Source organism: Dermacentor variabilis, unplaced genomic scaffold (genome assembly GCF_050947875.1).
Source record: "Dermacentor variabilis isolate Ectoservices unplaced genomic scaffold, ASM5094787v1 scaffold_12, whole genome shotgun sequence".
Taxonomy (NCBI): domain Eukaryota; kingdom Metazoa; phylum Arthropoda; class Arachnida; order Ixodida; family Ixodidae; genus Dermacentor; species Dermacentor variabilis.
This window is the reverse complement of record NW_027460280.1, coordinates 58,881,347-58,901,565: the sequence shown is the minus strand read 5'-3', so window position 1 is coordinate 58,901,565 and position 20,219 is coordinate 58,881,347. Positions and strand designations below refer to the sequence as shown.

At 45.3% G+C, this 20,219-nt stretch overlaps 1 protein-coding gene across 4 annotated transcripts in view; it reads left to right on the top strand.

Moving 5' to 3' along the window:
• Positions 1 to 20,219, top strand: part of Ranbp16 (Ran-binding protein 16) — a 101,307-nt gene that overhangs the window by 22,771 nt on the left and 58,317 nt on the right. For all 4 annotated transcript variants that reach the window (XM_075676872.1, XM_075676870.1, XM_075676871.1 and 1 more), the window contains one exon: positions 3,882 to 3,987. In XM_075676872.1, the coding sequence (XP_075532987.1) occupies positions 3,882 to 3,987 (106 nt within the window). The remainder of the gene's footprint in view (positions 1 to 3,881; positions 3,988 to 20,219) is intronic.

Sequence of the window (20,219 nt, the reverse complement as noted above, 5' to 3'; positions counted from 1 at the left end):
AAATAACTTGCAAAGCAGGTTGATTTGTGGAAGTCGTGACAGTGTTTTTGCCTACGAGTACAATGCATGGTCGTGGATGACATAACACTTAAACAAAGCCCTGGTTGCATATAAACATTGTGTACAAGATTGGCGAGACAAAGAATTCTGATTTTGGTGCTAATACTTGACACTAAAAGGAATTTGTCCACCAAATTAGCCTCAAAAGCCTTCTTCTAACTGGAAGCAGGCCGCCAACCCGAAGCCACAAAACAAACATGCAGTTACGTGCTGAAAAAGCACAAGAAACATCTGCTTCTGCCAGTTTCATAGTGTTCTATCATCGCTCCTAGCACAGCACACAATAATTAAGCCTTAAATTAGGTAAAAATTCAAGCACAAACACCCAACAACAATGTTTAATGTCTCATCTTGTGTAACTCTATGGGTGGCTTCTGAGCGAACGACCAAACTGCGTAGGCGAACTGTGAGAAGGCCAGGAGAAGGAGAGGCCGGGCGAGGGGGCATGTCACTACCTTTTAGTTTTATTCAAAGACCTTAGGTGGCAGAGGTAATTAGCGCCATCTAGCAAGTTGGCGGGAAAGCACATCCGCTTCCCTCCCGCCCTCCCTCACCACTACGCCCTCCCTTTTTATCAGTTATAGATATATATCAGATATAGGGCATAATTCGATATAAGCCTGCTAAAGAATTGGCCCTCATAAAAGCATGTACCATGTATAAAAGCACTTTGTTGATGAAACTAGCTTAGTTTCGCATGAAATAGTCCTGTATTTTATTCTGCTTGGGAAATTTCACTGCCTGCGACACACGCGCTTCTCCACATTGTCTAAAGAGTCGGAGCAGCTGAGGCCTTGATGTTCCACATTCATGCAGAAGCGCCGGACTAATGTGAGTGCACCAATCGCCTCAGATGATGTTGGCAAAGGATCGCTGTTGCTTTCCTCAGTGTGCCCACTATCACTTGATCACTTGTGTTCGGTACGATGTCGGCAATGTAGTCTTCATTTTCAGGCTCTCCGATGGTCGCAACACCATCATCCGCACTCGCAAACTCGTCGACCGTTGATCCGTCAATGGCTTCCGAAAATTCTTACAGCTCACTCTGAACTTCGGCGACACTGGCAAGGGCTTCGTTGTGCTCATCAAAATATTCAGAGTCACCACTGGGCACGTGGAAGCCGGCACGTCTGAAGCAATTTCTGATGAACCACTTGTACACGGCCACCTCGACGTCGCCGTGCGTACGCGTCAAGCACCATGGGCACCGGGTCGCGAGTTTGTCTGCTTTAGCTCTGTCTTCCCCTTATTCTTCCTTCAAGATCGTGCTGAGAGTGCTCCTCGGAATCTTGCATGCTGTGGCGACATCAGACTTCACCGCATTCGACTCAATTTATGATTTCGAGCTTCACGGCGAAAGGCAAATTTTGTCGCTTCGCGTTAGCCATCATGGCAGTACTGCGGGAGAAGACCCACAAGGCGCGAACACAATGAACCAGAAAAGCAGCGAGACCACCCGCACTTCCACCATCTTGCATGACAAAGGGCACAAGAGCCTCTGGTTGGCTGTCTGAACAAGCGGTGCGGGTGGGCCAGGATAATTTTTTACAGGGGGGTGTCGACGGCTTGCACGACGCGGCACAGTCACAGTAGGCAGAGCGAGTGGATGGAGCCGTGCCCCCGGTTTTTCTCGCCGCCACGAGGGAAAGCCAACTTCCGGGGGTACTTTTGCGTTGCTTGACGATTTGCAAACTGAATTATTTTAATATTCAGTATTCGATTCCATTTATAGATATTTGAGTATTGGCACAACTAGAATTTCAAGTAAGCATAACGTGACACATAATTTATGTATGCAGTTTACATAGTTTATTTGTCAATACATGGGCAAACTGTAACAAATATTTCTTCACAAATTTACTAAAATTGGAACTTATTTTTATCTTCAAAATAGCTCTGAAACAACCAGCATGCTTTCCCATAAAAGAGAGGTATGCCAGGTCAGTGCCTGCAAGCAATCACGTTTGCAGATGCTGCTTAAAGTACGAGCACTCGCACTTGTAAGCAACATACTATAGTCCCGTTATTATGACCCTTGTTAATATGGACAACTTGAAATTATGGACAATTTTTCCGCACAGCACAGCAGCAAGCAGCAAGCAGCACAGCCTCATTGGTCAGCATCTCTCCTACCGCAGTGGCCATGCGAAAGCTTCGGTGTTCATGCATTTTCTGCAGCGTACATGCTTTCTGAGTCAGTCTGGGCATTCCGCGTTCTTCAGTTAGCATCTTGTACCAAAACATCTGTGGACACAGAGCAGCTTCTCCTCTTATCTGCTACCTTCATGAACAAGTTGACTCTTCCTACACTGCACTTGCCTTTGTTGGATTTACTTTGAGTCAAAGCTTTGTTGTTGGGAACTACATCAACAGGAAGCCTGCTGTCACAGTCCTCCTTGCACGTGGGGTGATTGAAACTGCAAAGCAGTTTTCTTGCACATAGTGACTACCAGCGTAATGCACTTCATGAGTCAGATTTTCTCAAGTTTCAATTCATGTTTGCAGTGAAATATGAAAAAACAAACTTTGCAGTGTTTTCCTTTTCTTGATAAGTGTTCTTAGTTTTTCATCAAGACTTATTATTGCGGACAACTCACTTTATAGACAGTAATGGTCAGGAATTAAAGCGTCCTTATTAATGAGGCATAACTACTTTGTCGCCTATGGGAGAACCATGTGGGTGAACCTTCCACGATAGCCCTTTGAGGAATAAGAATAGAAAAATCTGTTTTCGGGATATCCATGTTTTGAAACTGCACATATGAGAATACTGAATATAAAGTGCTCTACACTGGGGAGTAAACGAGGTAGTAAAGGTGGTATTAAACAAAACAAAATGCGAATAGTCTACTTCTGTTATAATTCTACATTGATGAACCAAAGGAAATGATATGATTATCCAGCCGGTCAAATTTAAACAAAAGGCATAATGATGTCCAATGATACCGCTGCTTTTATTTCCAAAAATTTAAGGAGTTCTAATGAGCATCAATCTAAATTTCTAGGAAAAGAATGTAGCATGTATGCAATTCTGACAATTGGAAATTTATGAAACCTGCTGAGTTTACTGTTGCAGAATGGACACTTATTTACACTTATCACTATGGGGGACATGTTGTCCCTTATATGGTCCACTGCATTTGATAGTCTGCGGTTCATGGCCGACTCCGCAGCCATCATGAATGCGATGGTGGCTGATGCCTAGACTAAGCACCTTGCCAGTTAGTTATGCAATACAAGACACTGAGACGCTGAAAATGCATAATGGGACTCTGCTGTTGCTGCCGTTTCATTTGAAACTTTGGCAAGGGTAGGCTAATAATTGGCATTTTTGCCATCAGATAATGTCTTCAATGTATTCAGTGTCCCCCAGCACTACAAGACCGACGCTATTGGGATCTCTATTGAGATCGGGTGCATGCATTCCTAACTAGCCAAATTTAAATTATCCAGCGAGGCCCCATTTTATGATCAAAACACGGAAGCCCACACAAAAAGCCAAAGGTCTCAGCACTGGCTGGGACTTTCGGTCGGGATATAATTAACCAGAAAATTCAATTAACCCGAGTCGAATGACAGAAGTTTACTGTAAAAGTAGAAACTGCCTTCGAGATGAAAGTGCATCAGCATTAGTCATCTATGGTTGACATGTATAGGCATAGGAAGGAAAGAACTCGCTGGTGTCCTGAGCCTTGTCTGATGTGTGTATTGAAAGCACACTCTGCTTATAAACATTGTGTGAGCTGCAATGAATGTAAATAGCTGTAAAGTAGTGGAGGATTGTAACCCACTCCTCTTCTTGTTGCTTGCAACTTTTACAGGACAACTGTCTTGGTTGGTGTACATCATTGGTGCTGCCATAGGTGGCCGTGCTTCATTCTCAACCGCTGATGACCATGATGCCATGGATGGTGAACTGGTCTGCAGGTGGGTCCTGAAAGCTGTTGCTAAGAGCTCATAATTATGCTCATATACTGAAGATTTATAAACACCAGAAGGGGAACACTCCAGCAGCTTGTACCTTTGTTTAGCATTTGAAAGACTGTAGAGGAGTACACTCGAACACACTTATAACAATATCGGTTTTAACATTATATTGGTTATAACAATGAGAAGCTGCTGCACCGTCAACCTTTGTCTGTTTTCTATGGTGAAATAGCCCACTTACTACTATGTCCTCATATGGCATTATCGGTTACGGTGAAATCTCATTAAACCATAGTTGGCCGGAGCTCGGAAAAAGTATGTACTAAACGGTAGTACTGCTTAACCGAAATAGTGTGAGATCGCCCACTTACCTGTAAAAGATGGAACTCGGAAAGAGTGCGATGAAAGGGCAAAAAAACATGCAGTATTTATTCATTTCGTGCAACAAAAGTCTATTTTAGTTTGATGCTGCGGTGGCCTAGCAGCCACGACAGTGGCCTCAAACTCCCTTAAGCTGCGAGCCAACTTTTCTGCCAGCCGCCTCTTCTCGGCAAACACCCATATGAGGCTGATGTAATGCACAGCTTCTGCCACTGTCGGGCTTGTATCGCCCATGCTGTTGCTTTGTGTCGTCCCCATCACTGTCGTTCGGCAATAACAGAGGCAACGATGGCGAAAAGTCAAACCTCGTAGCTGACGTCTTTTCGTGGTCCCATCAGCACTGCTGAGCATCTTCTCCTTTGCATTCCAAATACCACGCACCGCAATCAACAGTAGATCCCTCTTGCGTGCCAGCGCCGACTTCGTTCCATGTTCAATAGCACGAACAATGTCCAATTTTTCTTTATGCTGAGCACCCGGTTTTTGTCCAAGCTTCAGCATGACACGAGTCCTAGCTTGCACGATGCCAAAACAAGGGCCACAACTAGCCAGCCGCAATGCTTTCTGGCTCGGCACTGAAATAATGTTGATGTTAATGTGGCTTCACTCTTCCAAGTGCCCTCTGCCTTTGTGCTTGGAGGCTGTTCTGACCTCTGAGGCTCTTTCTTCTGCATGGCCAACCTACTGCCGTGATTGCGCGATGAAAAGTGCAATCACTACATTTTAACAGATACCTATGCAATAAGCTGGTACGGTTTATGCGGATACAAAATGCATTACCGTGTTTACATGATTGTAAGTCGACCCCACCATATCGCGTGACAGCAAAAAAAAAGGAGAGCATACCCGAGGGCGGATTCGATAACGAAAATTTATTAGTAGCTGACACGGTCACTGGACTACTTGTCTTCACTAGTGCTGCCATTGCCATCGTTGCTACGGTCCCACAGCGCGTCGTCGTCCAGCGAAATTTCACATTTGGCAAACGACCGCACCACGACATACTGTGGAACAGCAGCCCACGCTGAATGCACCCAACCACACACAGCCGTCAGGGAAGCTCTTTTGACAGGTCCAGTTGGCGTAATTTCGCGGTCTTCTGCTGCCAGCCACTCATTGTACTCACGGCGGAGCAGGTCCTTAAAAGGCGAAGATCCGGGCTTGTTTCATGACCATGTCGCACTTGAGTGGCAGGGACCGATCACACATTTCAGCGACGTATGCCGCAAGCTTAGCCTACAGCTCCGGAAAGCATCCAGACTTCGGCATGTGGAAATTTCCCGCGAAAAGAAAAATTTTTTTTTCGTCCCGCGTTTGCTGCGGTATGCGGGTGCGGGACATCAAAACAAAAATGGCGGCCGGCGGATTAAGCCGAACGCGCCGAACGCGATTTTTTTTTTCTTCTCGTGAGTACATTATGTGCATTGAAACAGTTTCTTCCGTATCAGTAATGAATAATATCGTTAATATCGGCAAGTTTGCGGCAATAACGTAGCCATGTCTACTTTGAGGGGGCAGAAACAGATGGGCGCACTTAGCTGCCAGTGACATAGAAACACAGGGCGGGCATGCTGCGGAAACTGCGGCATCTGTCTTCACTACTATCCTAATAGCGCACGCTTGCGCTAAGGGTGGGTGAATATCTTAGCTGTGTTACAAGCGTCGGCGTATGAATAGGGTACACTTCTAATGTATCAGTGTAAACATGGCCACTGTCGTTGCCTATTGCGATTTATTGCGTGCCTACGAGTGCAGATGAGAAGAATCGAAAGGCGCCTTTTTTTGTTGTTGTTGACAACCATTATAAAGCCTACACATAATAAAGGCAAGTTTGGTTGTACCTCTTTTTGTCATGGAAGTGCGGAAAGTGATGAAAGTAATGAAATGAGGCATCTACTTTAAAATGTTTGGTGCGTGCAGACCGCTTGGTGTGACTTGAAGAGTCGTTCGCGTAGCATTCGACAGATGGTAAGCGCGATCATTATTAGCTAGACTTGGCACACGACATATCGCTGTGGCAAGTTCGTGGTGCGATCATTACACGGGAAATTTTAAAAAAATCGAATTTTGACGACAAAATTCAGGGGTGCGATCATTACGCGAGTGCGATCATTATACGAGTAAATACGGTACCGATACTCCCCGCAAGCGCCGCCGTTCTGAGGGTGCCGCCCCGAATGGAACAGCGGCGCTTCCATCAGCTATTGACGCCCCCGCATGAGTGTTGTGTGCACTGTAAAACTCTCAAAAATGTTGAAATACCCTTCCGAAAGGTGAACAAACACGCGGGATAGCGAAAAGCTACGGGTTGGGCCATAGAGCAAACATAAAATTATAACTACGTTGTAGCTCCCTTGGTGTTGCTTTTTTGGCGGTGCCATGTTTTGGTTTCGATTGTAAGTCGACCCCCCCAATTCAGATTTTCAAATTTAAAAGAAGTGGTCGACTTACAATCGTGTAAATATATAATGTTCAATGGCTGCCGAGTTGGGCATTTGGCTTTACTACTTTTAAAGTGAAACTACTGCTTAGGCAAGTACGGTTTAACGAGGTTTTACTGTATCTTAATGAAGTCTGGCTGCTGGTCGTCTGTGCCAAAAGGTAATGGAATGTGAAATCCTTGAAAATAAAACGAGAAATTCGAGCTGCTGCACCCTCAAGCGCCACCCCAACGGCCGGCCTGCTTGTACAGTAGAACCTGTTTTCCAGCTTTCTCCTCGTTGCCAGTCTCTCGTGCCCCTCTCTCGTCGCTTTTTCACCCCTCTGAACACGAATGGGCTGCATGCCGTGCCACCCATGCTGTCAGTGCCAACTGTGCTGACAATGATCTTCCCAGATTGCTCACTGGCCCCTCATTCTGAACTGTTTTGCCAACAGATTAAGTCGGTCGTGCCCACCAACATGATTATGATCGGCAACGACTTCGTAATCTTGATAGGACATGACTTGCATTCAAGGGGGACGCGGCACTTGAAGTGGTCGAATTGTCAAAATTTTCTATTTTCTGATTTATTTATTTTTTGCAATTCATGGACCTTTATTTACCATGTGGTGAACTATTATAACAAAATATGTGATAGAAATCGAGAATACAGCACTTTCCTAGAGTGCTGTTATCAAAAATTGCGAAAAAATTGGGCTTTGGAAGGCTCCATTGCACTGTGGATCGCCCAGCTATCCATTGACGCAGCATTGCCATCTTGGTATCATCGTAAAGAGGAGGGATCGGAGCTAAAGATAGTCGGAGCAATGTATTTCTCCACCGAAAACTAAACCAGCAAACACAAAACAAATAAAAGGCAAAAGCGGCTTTGCGATTGGGCGCAGTAGTCGCGTGGTGCACAGGGCATGCACCTATTGGCTGTTGTAGATTTGAATTGCTGACGAACCTCTCTCTCGTGCATTGGCACAGCAGCGAGCTGCGTGTTCCGATCAACGTGATGACGATTGTGGCAGCTTACACACGTTTTCTGTGATGAGTCCCAAAGGAATCAAGTTCTGAATGGCCCATATGTACAGAAACGGAAGACCACGAAAGGCGTGGAAAAGAGGGAGAAAGCTGCTCGTAGAAGCGGATGCCGCCTAGCTTATTGACAACGCACTACCGGCACACGTGAGTGACCGGGAAAGCACGCCCGCGTGCGGTGCTGTTGTCGCGACTGTTGGGTATGGTGACGGCGCGTCAGCGAGCGATGGTGACTGTGCGTCCCGTCCGCGTGTGGATTGCAGCTCCAACTCTCACTAATAAAGAAATTGCATAACGAGAGGTAAGAGCGGATGTTTTGAATATGCTGTCATCTACCTTTGCACGACAAATGCAGGGTGCTTTTTCATTGCAGGGTGCTGTTATTGCGACGATTGCATTCATGAGGCTGACATAACACGCAGCTTCTGCCACTGTTGGGCCTAAATCGCCCCTGCTGTCGCTTTCCATGTTGTTCTCATCACTGTCGTTGGGCGACTCTTTGGCAACAACAGAGGCAACAATGGCGAAAAGTCGAACCTCGTAGCCGACATCTGTTCACAGTTGCAGCAGTGCTGCCAATAAACTTCTTCGCATTGCAAATGCCACACACCATAGCCAATGGTAGATCCTTGTCGCGTGCCAGCGCCGACTTCATCATGCCACGTTCGATAGCACAAATGATGTCCAATTTTTCTTCTATGCTTAACACTCTGCGTTTTTTATCCAAGCTTTGACATGCTCTGGCATAGAGTAAAGAACCAACGCGAAATGATGTTGATGTTGCTTCGTGCACAAACACACAGGGTGCTTGGAGGCCCTTGTCCTGATCTCTGAGGTTTGTTGTTCTGCCAGCTCACCCAATGGGGATGACGCACCGCCGTGATTGCACGATGAAAAGTGGAAACTCTATGCGTTAACCGATACGTATGTGATAAGCTGGTATAGTTTATGCGAATACAAAATGCATTATGTTCAATGACCGCTGAGTCTGGGATTTGACTTTACTGCTACTGAACTACTGAAACGAAACTACTGCTTAAGCAGGTACGGTTTAACGAGGTTTTACTGTATCTCTTGGCTTCGTTTATCCATATACCAAGGTATTTACAGTAAAACCTTGTTGTAATGAAACGGGATATAACGAACTAGTGTATATAACGAAGCAGTCGTGATTCTCTTGACATTCCAATAGATGCCCATGTATTGAAAGCCTTGTTTTAACGAAGTTAAATGTTCTCGCAATGGGTATAACTTTTCTTTAGAGCGCAGCTCTTTGGCGCCCGTTCCTGCATTTCGCGGCTCCGTCATGCCTTACCATAACCAGCTCCGTAGCCGGGGCCGGCACGCTGCTTTAGCTGCGCGTACTGGCATCATTTCTCGCGCATGGCACGAGCCTTACTCTCTTCGCTCCTCCTCCAATGCCACCCATGTGCGGAGGCAATCAGAGCGCTGGCTCGGTGGCGGCTGATCTCGATGATGTGCTGCTGCCCAAGCCAAAACGCATAGTCGACAGCGTTCGCCACTGCGTGTACCCCTTTCCCCCTCCTCTCCTCCATGGTGGCGTCCGGGCGAGAGCGTACGGTGTTCTCCGGTTGCCAAAGCGCCAGCTCATTATCAGCGGATGACGGTGTGCGCTTCCCAAGCCAAAACGCAAAGCCACCTTCAGTTGACTCGCTAGCATCATCAGCGGCGTCAGTCAGTCGCTGCCATCTCTTCGCCGCGCAACGTTCCTATGCACCTACGTGCTGCCTCCCGCAACCACCTGATAAACGAGACAGCTGCGCCAAGCTACGCTCCGTTTGTGGTGGCTGGTGCGAAATGTTCCGCATCAGACGGATTGTCCGAGGCTCACAGATGGTTTATGTTATAATATAATCCGTCTACCTGTATAAGTAGTTATTCTCAGCCAGTTCTTTCTGTGCCATGAGCGAGGCAACCGGTGGAAGTCCTTCGTCTGCCGCTGCTGCTAAACGAACTGCCCGAGCAGAGGCCCAGCGCCGTCACCGCCAGAATCCAGAGGTGCGCTGTGCCGAATCAGGCATTGGTGCAGAAAGTCTAGCATATATCCATCTATTTCTCCAACCACAAAGCTACCTTCATGACAATCAAGAACTGGGAGTGGAGTGTTTCTTGAAGAAGTGAAGAATAAGAAGTTGTAACTGTACATACATGTCTTGCTCAAATTATTTGCCTCAGTATATAGAAAAGCCGAAACAGCTGAAGAGCTGTGCTCAAATTTCGCATTAGGAAGTAACGTAATGGTCGGCAATTTTTTTTCCGAAACACGCATTTACTGACCATTTTGTGGCACCTGTCAGGTGAATGTCTTATAGTGCGCGGTGTTCACGTCTCTCGTGCACGTCTCTCGTGCACGTCTCTCGTGCACGTCTCTCGGCCTCCCCTTTCCCGTGGAACTGGTGGACCCGCCCAGTCTTCCGCTGCGTGTGTGGGGTGGCTCTGACGACTGTGGTTTTGTTGTTGCTTGTCGTTGCTTGTCGTTGCCTCCATGCGCGTCAACGATATCAGTGTTTTTATCAGTTCGTTCGTGCGAGTTCCCGCCGCCAGCAAGGAGATGGATGGCGGCAAACAGAAGCGCAAAACAGTATCAATCGAGCAGAAGGTGGCTTTGCTGAAAGCCGTTGAGTCCAGCGTGAAGAAGAAGAAAGTGGCCGAAGATTTCGGCATAGCGTTGAGCACACTGTCGACAATATTGAGCAGCAAAGAAGCTGTCACCAGTGCTGTCGCACGTGGCATAAAAGGTGACAGAAAGAATCTGCAAGCCTCCGCTTTCGAAGCTGTAGAGAAGGCGGTCTTCAAATAGTTTTGGACGCAAGAGCAAGTGGCACTCCTGTGAGTGGGGCACTGTTGCAGCGCAAAGTGAGGGACTTCGCATGCACTATGGGGCACGACGATTTTGTGGCGAGTGTCGACTGGCTGCAGTGTTTCAAGGAGCGCCACGACATCGTCGGGGGCTGTCAGCAGGGAAGCACAGTCTGTCGACCGCGAAGCTGCAGTGGCGTGGGTGGAGACAAACACTGAGCAGCTGCTAGAAAAATACAGTGCTAAGGATTTGTTCAATGTGGATGAGACAGCCCTGTTCTACCAGATGCTGCCACAAAAAACCTTGGCCCTCAAAGGTGAATGCTGCCATTGCCATAAGCAGAGCAAGGTCCGTGTAACCGTGTTGCTTTGTGCCAACATGGATGGATTGGAAAAGGTGCCGGCCTTCATGGTTGGCAAAAGTGCATCACCATGATGCTTCAAAGGCGAATAAAAGCTCCAAGTAAGTTATGTATCCAACCGTAAGGCTTGGATGACGAGAGAAATTTTCACACAATGGCTGCGGGAGTGGGACGAGCGGCTGGGTAAGCTGAACCGGAAGATATGCCTCGTACTGGACAACTGCACGGCCCACCGCACTGCCGCTGTGCTCAAAAACATTGAGCTATGCATCTTGCCACCAAACTACACTGCAGTTGTGCAACCTGTCGACCAAGGAGTTATCATGAACTTTAAGTCGGGCTACTGCAAGCGTGTGATTGACCGGATTCTGCACAATATGAGCATGAAATGCGAGTCCACGATCGACTTGTACATGGCGAAGAGATGCTACAGGTTGCTTGGATGGCTGTACCGGCAAGTACGATCACTACTAATTCCTTCCGGCATGCCTCATTTGGAGTCAGCAGAGCGGCGGTTACAATGAAGACCTCGGTGCTGCCGCCAATGAGGATGCTGCGGGCAACCAAGCCCTAGCGTCGTGGGACGCTTTCCTTCATGCCTGCGTTGTGCCCGACTGCGACGCCTTCCACATATACGTCAGTGCCGACGCTAACAAGGTGACGACGGAAGAGCCAATGGAGGCGGAAATAGTGCACGTGGTGACAGGGGTGCCTAATGACGACAGGGACGAATGTGTCGACTACAGCCCGGAGCCTAATATTGGCAAACCCGACGTACCAATGCTCGCACAAGCGCTGGATGTGGCAGGCCTGCTGCGCTGCTTCTTTGGCCCTCATGATGATGACAAGGACGGACTCAAAATAGCGGCTGCAGCTGGAAAAGCCATCATTTGCCTGAAGAAGATGCGGAAAAAATCTGTCAGTGACTTTCTTTCTGCGAAGTGAGTTGCTAGCTGGTGTGCTGTTGATCGATCAGTGATGAGCCGTTTGGCATGAATAAAGTAGCAATTCCTTGCTGTCTTTTTTCGCTTTCTTTTTCCATGCGACGGCCGTTTTCTTTTTCGCATGGCGGGCTGCTGTGAGATTTGGTGGTGAGTACATCCTCTTTTGCTTGCTAATTGTGGACAGAAATGGATAGCGGCTATAACGAAGTAATGGTTATAACGAAGTAATTATGACCCCCCTTTCAACTTCGTTATAACGAGGTTTTACTGTGTATTCTTTTACCCAAGGTATTTCCTGGCCCTGTATTGCCACTGTCTGTTTGCTGTTTTTATTGAATATCATAACACCTGATTTTCTAACGCTAAATTTCAGACCTAAATTTTCGCCTTCTTGTCCATAGATATGAGCCACGTTGCATATCACTTTGCTTGTTAGCTAGCAGCACAATGTCTGCATTAAACAAACCCGGAAGCTGCTGCTCTACTACTGTACCTGCCTGTTTGTATGAGAGATTCAACCCTATATTACTTCCCTTTAGTGCCCTTTTCATCCTTACCATGTACATCATAAACAGCAATGAGGATAAAGGGCACCCCTGCCTCAGGCCCTTGTTGATATCAACTTTCTCCTTGCTCCTCATCCCTTCCCATTCAATGCAAACGGTATTTTCTAGGTAAATATCTCAAAAGCTGTATGCAATCGTCACTCAAGCCTTCCCCATCCCACAAAATGTTGTAGTCTACGTTGTCATACACTCCTGTAATGTCTAAAAAGGGCACATATAAGTCTCATTTCTACTATGAATATTTTAATACACTGAGTAAGGACAAATAAGTTATCCAGATGCCTACCTATTTTGAAGCCATTCTGAAGTTCTCCCAAAATGCCATTATTCTGTGCTCATGCTTGCAGCTTTAATTTAGTTGCCTGAATTGCTAACCTGTATGTTACCAATGTAATGGTCAAAGGTCTATACGAGTGAATTCTTTCGCCCCCTTACCTTTGCAAGTTAAATTCATTCTACTTTGTCGCCAACTGTCTAGTAGTCATTCATATTTTAAAGTTTTTTCTACTGTTTTCAACAGAACTTCTTTACTTTTTGGTCATAGTTCATTAATCAGCCTAACGGGAGCTTCATCTAGCCCTGTGGCTGTGTGCTTAGGAATTTTCTCTTCGGCTTTCTGCCAGTTGAAATTTGTCAGCACCAGCTCCTTTTCCATCTGGTTCTCTTTCATGGTCTTTTTTTCCTCAAATACAACCTCGTCATTACCTTAGAATGATTTGGCTGTTATTTTTCGGACGTAATTTAATGCCGCGCCCCATTCCAGTTTGTTTCAATCTTCATCTAGCATGTGTTGTATTGTGCCAGACTTCCTGCTTAATAAGTTTATGTGGTTCCAAAATGTTCTAGGTGCGGCCTTCTTTTTCTCACGTATTTCTGACAACCAGTGTTCACTTTCACCTTTTATCTTTGCTTGAACCAGTATCTGAACCATAGATTTTTCCTCTCGGTATATTTCGCATTTTCTGTCTACTTCATCCTGCGGCAACTGCTCTTATTTTTAATATTTTTTGCCTACCTGTGCTATCGGGATGCTTTCTTTCTTTTGGCGATTGCTTGTCGTATCTCTGTTTCACCAGCCTTTTGGTTTCTTTTTTCCTTTCCAACAAGCATGTTGCTTCTCTTAAGGTATTTTGGTCATTATTACACATAGAAGCCCACTATGTACCCACTCTTTGCTTGGCCATTTGCCAAGTACGACCCTCGACTCTCGTGACTATATAGTTCAACCCTTGACTCTCGTGACTATATGTGTTATTTGTTCAGTGTTCAAATTTGGTCTGGCCATTTTGCACCTCTTGCTCTTTCCCAACTACATATCCCATTTTCAAAATGATGCGTTTGTGGTCACTTCCTATGCATCTATACCCCTCCTTGTCAATGACCATTTCTCTCGCCTTATCATGAATTCATTCTGTCATCAGACAGTAATTGGTGGTCAATTGCCGGTTTCCCACTTCCAACGTGGTCTGCCCATTACACTCAGGCCCTGTATTCACAATAACGAGATTGTGTTGCTTGCAAAAATCTAGCATCGACTTCTCATTGTCCCCGCAGGCGCGTCTGCATCAACAGGTGTTTGGTATGTTGTGACACCATGTACCTGAGCACATGAGGGTTGGACCCTCCTGCGTGTAGCCATGCGCGGCTTAGCCATTTGTGGGGAAACGGGGATCCTGAGGGCTGAGCCGATGCTGGGTGGTTGGACCTTTATGGCCCCCTGGCGGAGGCAACACACCTCTTTGGCCACCGCTTCACCTAGACGGTACCCTCGGACTGGCCCACCTGGCAGAAATCGGTAGTCGCCTTTTTCTGTCCCTATCTTCAATCTTTGTTTCCCTTTCACTATACTATTTTTCCTGTCTGTTATTTACTTCATTTCATTTCTAAGTTTCCGGGCGGCTAGGGTTAACCATGTGGGCATGGCCTTCCTTGGTCATGGTCATAGCAGTTACGTATGGCTAGTGGTTTTTAAAACACTCCCGCGTTGGGCTCCACGGTGGGCAGCCAGCTTAGCTGCCGAACATATATGTATTTTCATGGATAGAACCCCCCCCCCCCCCCCCTTCAACAAAACCTGATGGGAGGCCGGAAAGGCACCGGACCGAGGTAATAAACTGCACTAAACCTAGTGATAGCTTTATTATCACATCTGAAACTGAACGAAAAATTCAAGACCTGTCCCCCTTCCTCATCGCCAAAGCACTTAACGAATGTATTGGTCAGACCTACAAAACAAAGAAAATGAATTCTGGAGACCTCTTGCTTGAAGTTATGACAGCTGAGCATAGCAGACATATTAAGAAACTTGAGACACCTGCTGTGGTTGCTCAGTGGCTATGGTGTTGGGCTGCTGGGCACGAGGTCGCGGGATGTAATCCCGGCCACGGCGGCCACATTCCGATGGGGGCGAGATGCGAAAACACCCGTGTACTTAGATTTAGGTCCACGTTAAAGAACCCAAGGTGGTTGAAATTTCTGGAGTCCTCCACTGCGTCATGTCTCATAATCAGAAAGTGGTTTTGGAACGTAAAACCCCATAATTTAATTTTAATTTTTAAGAAACTTGAGACGATTGCCAACAACAGTGTGTGTGTCTCACCACATCGTACGCTCAACTATGCTAAGGGATTGATCTCAGATGCAGAACTCCTAAAATGCACATACGATTAAATCGACGAAGCCTTGAGTGATCAGGGTGTTCTAGCTGCAAGCAGAATAAAATTTAGATGACAGTGAAATTCCGACCAAACACATTGTGCTGACCTTCAACTCCATAACACTTCCATTAAGGCCGCTTACCTGTAGTACCTTAGAGTAAAACCTTACTTGCCCAATCCCCGCTGGTGCTTTTGGTGTTATAAATATGGGCACAGATTCCAGTCATGTCGCGGAAGAGCAACTTGTGCTAAATGCGGTCAACAAGACTATGGTGATGAAACGTGCACAAACGAGTTGTGTTGTGTAAACTGCATGGGCCAGCATGTGGCCTTTTCCAGATCTCGTCCTGATTGGAAAAAAGAAAAAGAAGTGATTGCATTGAAGGTATGGGAGAACATATCATACATTGAAGTCGAAAAGAGAGTTGCGCTTGTCGATAGAGGTACTTATGCACAGGCTGCGCATAGAGGTTGTGCACTGCCGATGGTGTCAGTCGGAACCCAGGTGGAGCTGCTGGACAAGGTGTCAGCGCTCCGGCCCTCACCCAGAGAAAAAACAGATGCACATCGCACCCCTTTCCCAAGAGGCCCAGAAGCGTCTGCTGGGGCTGGCGGCAGGCAGTACGCGGTAGAGGCCACGGAGATCTCAACGTTGGTGCCAAAGGCCCACTTACTTTCCAATAAAAATGGCACCTTCACCAAGCACCAGCAATGATGAACGCCCAAAGGGCGATGATATGATGGAAGTGTGTCCACCGAACACGGATCAAACAAAAGAGCCTACGTCTGGTAGGCAAACGAAAAATTTGGCTATTTCCCCTGGAAAACAAAAAGGGGGTAGACTTCCTGTCACTGCCCCTGCAAAGGAGACGTGACCTGAAAGGCATTTTCACAAGGTTTTTTTTCATTTACATATGTCATCCTTGTGACTTTCTACATAGCATTTCTTTGTGAATTACTTAATCCACATCATCAAATATGGCTACTATTTTGCAGTGGAACTGCCGCGGTTTAAGTACTAATATTGATGACATTTACAATCTTTTCGAGGATTCTGAGGCTTCTGTTGTGTGTTTGCAAGAAACTCATTTGAAAGGTTGCCATAAACAACTTCTGCATCGATATAGCATCTTTCGCAAAGATAGGGAACAGTCTTCAGTCACATCAGGCAGAGTCGCTATAGTTGTTGCTCAAGGAGTCCCAGTACACAAAGTGAAGCTTAACACCAATTTAAAAGCTGTTGCAGTAAAGGTTCATATAGAAAAAATAACAGTATGCTCCCTGTACTTACCACCAGGTAAGAATATCACAAGAAAAAAAGCTAGAAAATCTTGTAAAACAACTTCCAGAACCTTTCCTTTTATTGGGTGATTTTAATGCTCATAACATCTGGGGCAGTAGCCACACCGACGCGAGTGGGAAAATGGTAGAAGAATTTTTAGACAACCACCCGCCGTGGTTGCTCAGTGGCTATGGTGTTAGGCTGCTGAGCACGAGGTCGCGGGATTGAATCCCGGCACTGGCGGCCGCATTTCGATGGGGGCAAAATGCGAAAATACCCGTGTACTTAGATTTAGGTGCACGTTAAAGAACCCCAGGTGGTCGAAATTTCCGGAGTCCTCCAATACGGCGTGCCTCATAATCAGAAAGTGGTTTTGGCACGTAAAACCCCATAATTTTTAATTTTTAGACAACTGCAATGTGTACCTTTTTAACGATGGAAAGCCAACATATTTTATTGCGAAAACACAATCTACTTCAAGCATTGTGGCACACCTCTCTTGTGGCACACTATCACTTCCTACATTTTTTTCTTGGGACGTTGAGGAAAACCCACGTGGCAGTGGCCACTACCCTATAGTACTCAAGCCAATATACGTGCCTCCAACAATGCCAGTATGAAGACAGAGATGGAAGCTGGGTAAAGCAGACTGGTCTCTTTTTTTTGGAAAGCTCTAAAATAAGGATTGACGATGTCGTCGCACTCGATGTTGGCAACTTGTGTGGTGCGATATCAAAACAAATTTTATATGCAGCTGAAAACTCCATACCACTTTCACAAGGGAAGCTTCCATGTAGACAAAACCGTGGTAGAATGACGCATGTGATAAAGCTTGTAGGAAACAAAACGGTGCATGGTCTCAACTGAACAGGTACCCAACTTTTGAAAATTTATTTAAACAAAAGCGGAGTGAGGCTAGGAGGGAAAAACGGATAGCAAAAAGAACGTCATAGGTGAAATATGTGAGCTCGATAAACAGTCGCACAAGAAGTAAATTAGTTTGGGAAAAAGTGAGAAAGATTGACTGTGTTCATACAGAATACACGCTCCCTATATTTGATGAGGAAATGGATCTTAAAGGGCAAGCAGATATACTTGGCGAGCACTTTGCTGGAATTTCGAGTGACGTTCACTACACTCCTGAGTTTCTTAAGATAAAGTCCACTGCAGAAAAGAAAAATCTTTGGATATCACTGAATAGTACTGAGCCATATAACTGTCCTTTTGCAAAAGCTGAACTCTTCGATGCGATCAATTTAGGGAAGAGCCATTCAACAGGTCCGGACAACATACACTACGAAATGCTGCGACACCTGCATGCGAACACATACGACACAATCCTTCACCTTTTCAACCGGTTTTGGATGGAAGACTATTTTCCAAAAGCATGGAAGAAGGCACTAGTTATACCACTTCTAAAACCTGGAAAGGAATGCTCTGAGCTGAACAGTTATCGTCCCATTGCTTTAACCAGCTGTTTAGGAAAAACATTTGAAAGAATGGTTAACAAATGGCTTGTGCACCTTTTGGAAAGCAACAGGTTACTTGATCAGTACCGGTGTGGCTTTAGAGCTAATCACAGTACAATCGACCAATTAGGTTAGAAACGAGAATCTGTGAATTTTTTGTCCAAAGGCAACATTGTGTCTCCATTTTCTTTGACTTATCAAAAGTGTATAACACGATGTGGAGACATGGTGTGTTAATGGACTTGCACAATTTCGGAATAAAAGGGCACATGCTTGGTATAATCAAAAGCTATTTGGAGGACCGAATTTTTCAGGGGATGTTTGGAGAATCTTTATCTGTCTTATACAGAAGAATGGAGTGCCGCAAGGTGGAGTATTAAGTGCTACACTATTTTTAGTGAAGCTCAACTCGATAACTACAGTTATTCCGTCTTCTTTAATGTATTCTTTATATGTTGGTGACATTCAACTTTGTTGCTCCTCTTGTAATATGGTTACTTGCGAGTGCCAATTCCAGTTGGGTGTAAACTCTTTAGCGTAATGGGTGAATGAAAATGGTTTTAAATTTTGCGCAGGAAAAACAACATACGTACCTTTCAGTCAATACTGAAGGCTCACACCGGACCCAACACTACATTTTAAAGGACGGCAAATCACAGTAAAGTATGAACACACATTTGTTGGTGTAATCTTTGACAAGAAGCTCAACTTGAAAGCGTACAACACGTATGCAAAACGGATATCTCTCAGATCCATCAATCTAATAAAGCTCCTATCCCACCGATCATGGGGTTCACATAGAATATGTCTGCTACGCATATACAGTGCAGTTGACCAGTCACAATGGGACTACGGATGTTTTGTGTATGACTCAGCTCGAAAGTCGGCATTAGATGTTCTTGACCCGGTCAAGACATCTCTGTCAAGACATCATCTTGGACTAAGTCTGTGTTCTGGCCCGTTCCGTACGTCTTCCATACAAAGCTTGTATGTAGAAACCAACCAGTTGTCTTTGGAACACGGAAGGCTGCTTCTTGGAAACATGTACAGAATGAGGGTACTGTCCTGCTCAACGCATCCTTGTAGACTACTATTTACAACACCGCGCTTTGAAACACATTTTAGCAACAAACCGGCAGTCATTCCTTCCTTTTTTATCAAGTACCGAAAACTAAATGCAGACCTATGTTATGAGCTAAGAAAACAATTCCTGCAAGATGAACCTTCTTTTGCTCTTTGGGAGGTGAAGCATGCACAATGCAACTTCAGATTAACGAAAAACAGAAAACAATCTTCACCAAGAGAGTCCTTACTAAGTGAATATTTTGAAATAGAATCAGAATTTATGCATGAAATATTTTACAGATGGATTAAAAGCAATGATAATATAGGCGTTGCAGTCACATCAAACCAATTTGAAAAACAAATGATACTTCCAAGTCAGGCTACTGTGTTTACTGCAGAACTCTATGCCATCTCGTTAACTCTTAAAGACGCCCTGAAAAGAGAAAATGACTATCATATATAGCGACTCCTTGAGCTCTCTTCAAGCTCTCGCATCTAGGGTAACATCTAGAAAACTCGGTACACAAAATGTCATAAGAGAGCTTTAAACGTTACTTTCTGCTGGATTCCTAGTCATGTAGGAATCCAAGGTAATGAAAGAGCAGATCAGCAAGAACATCACAAGCTTCATTGCGTAAAACCTGTTTTATGAGAATGACGCATTTGTTGCCACAGACAAAAGATTTTATGAGGTATTCTTATGTCGCTTAAGAATTGGTCACACAAGGCTGACCCCTAGTTACCTAATAAGTAACAAACAACAACCAAGATGCCAACACTGGTGTGAATTTTTAAATGTGCTACACATTTTAATAACATGTCCCGGCTTAGAAAAATGGAGACAAAGATTACCAAAAAAGAATCCCTTTCCATCCCATGCTCTTATTGAGCGATTGAACCACTCGTGCCATATGAAGATACGTTTAACTATTTAAAAGCCACAGGAACCCTACAAGAACTGTAGCACATTTCATGTTCTTATATTTTTAATTGGCCATCTACGCCATTTTACCACATTTGAACAAATAAGCTAATTCGAAAAACATGTGCTTGGTGCATTATAGCCTGCACAGCTGTTGCACCATAAAAATCCAAAATCATCATCATCTCTTCTCATCGGTATAGCCATGTAGATCCTGTACGTGGGCATTCATGCCACCTAATAGATAAATTTCGGCATCATTCCCAAAACCCTTAATATCAGCATTTAGGCATTTCAC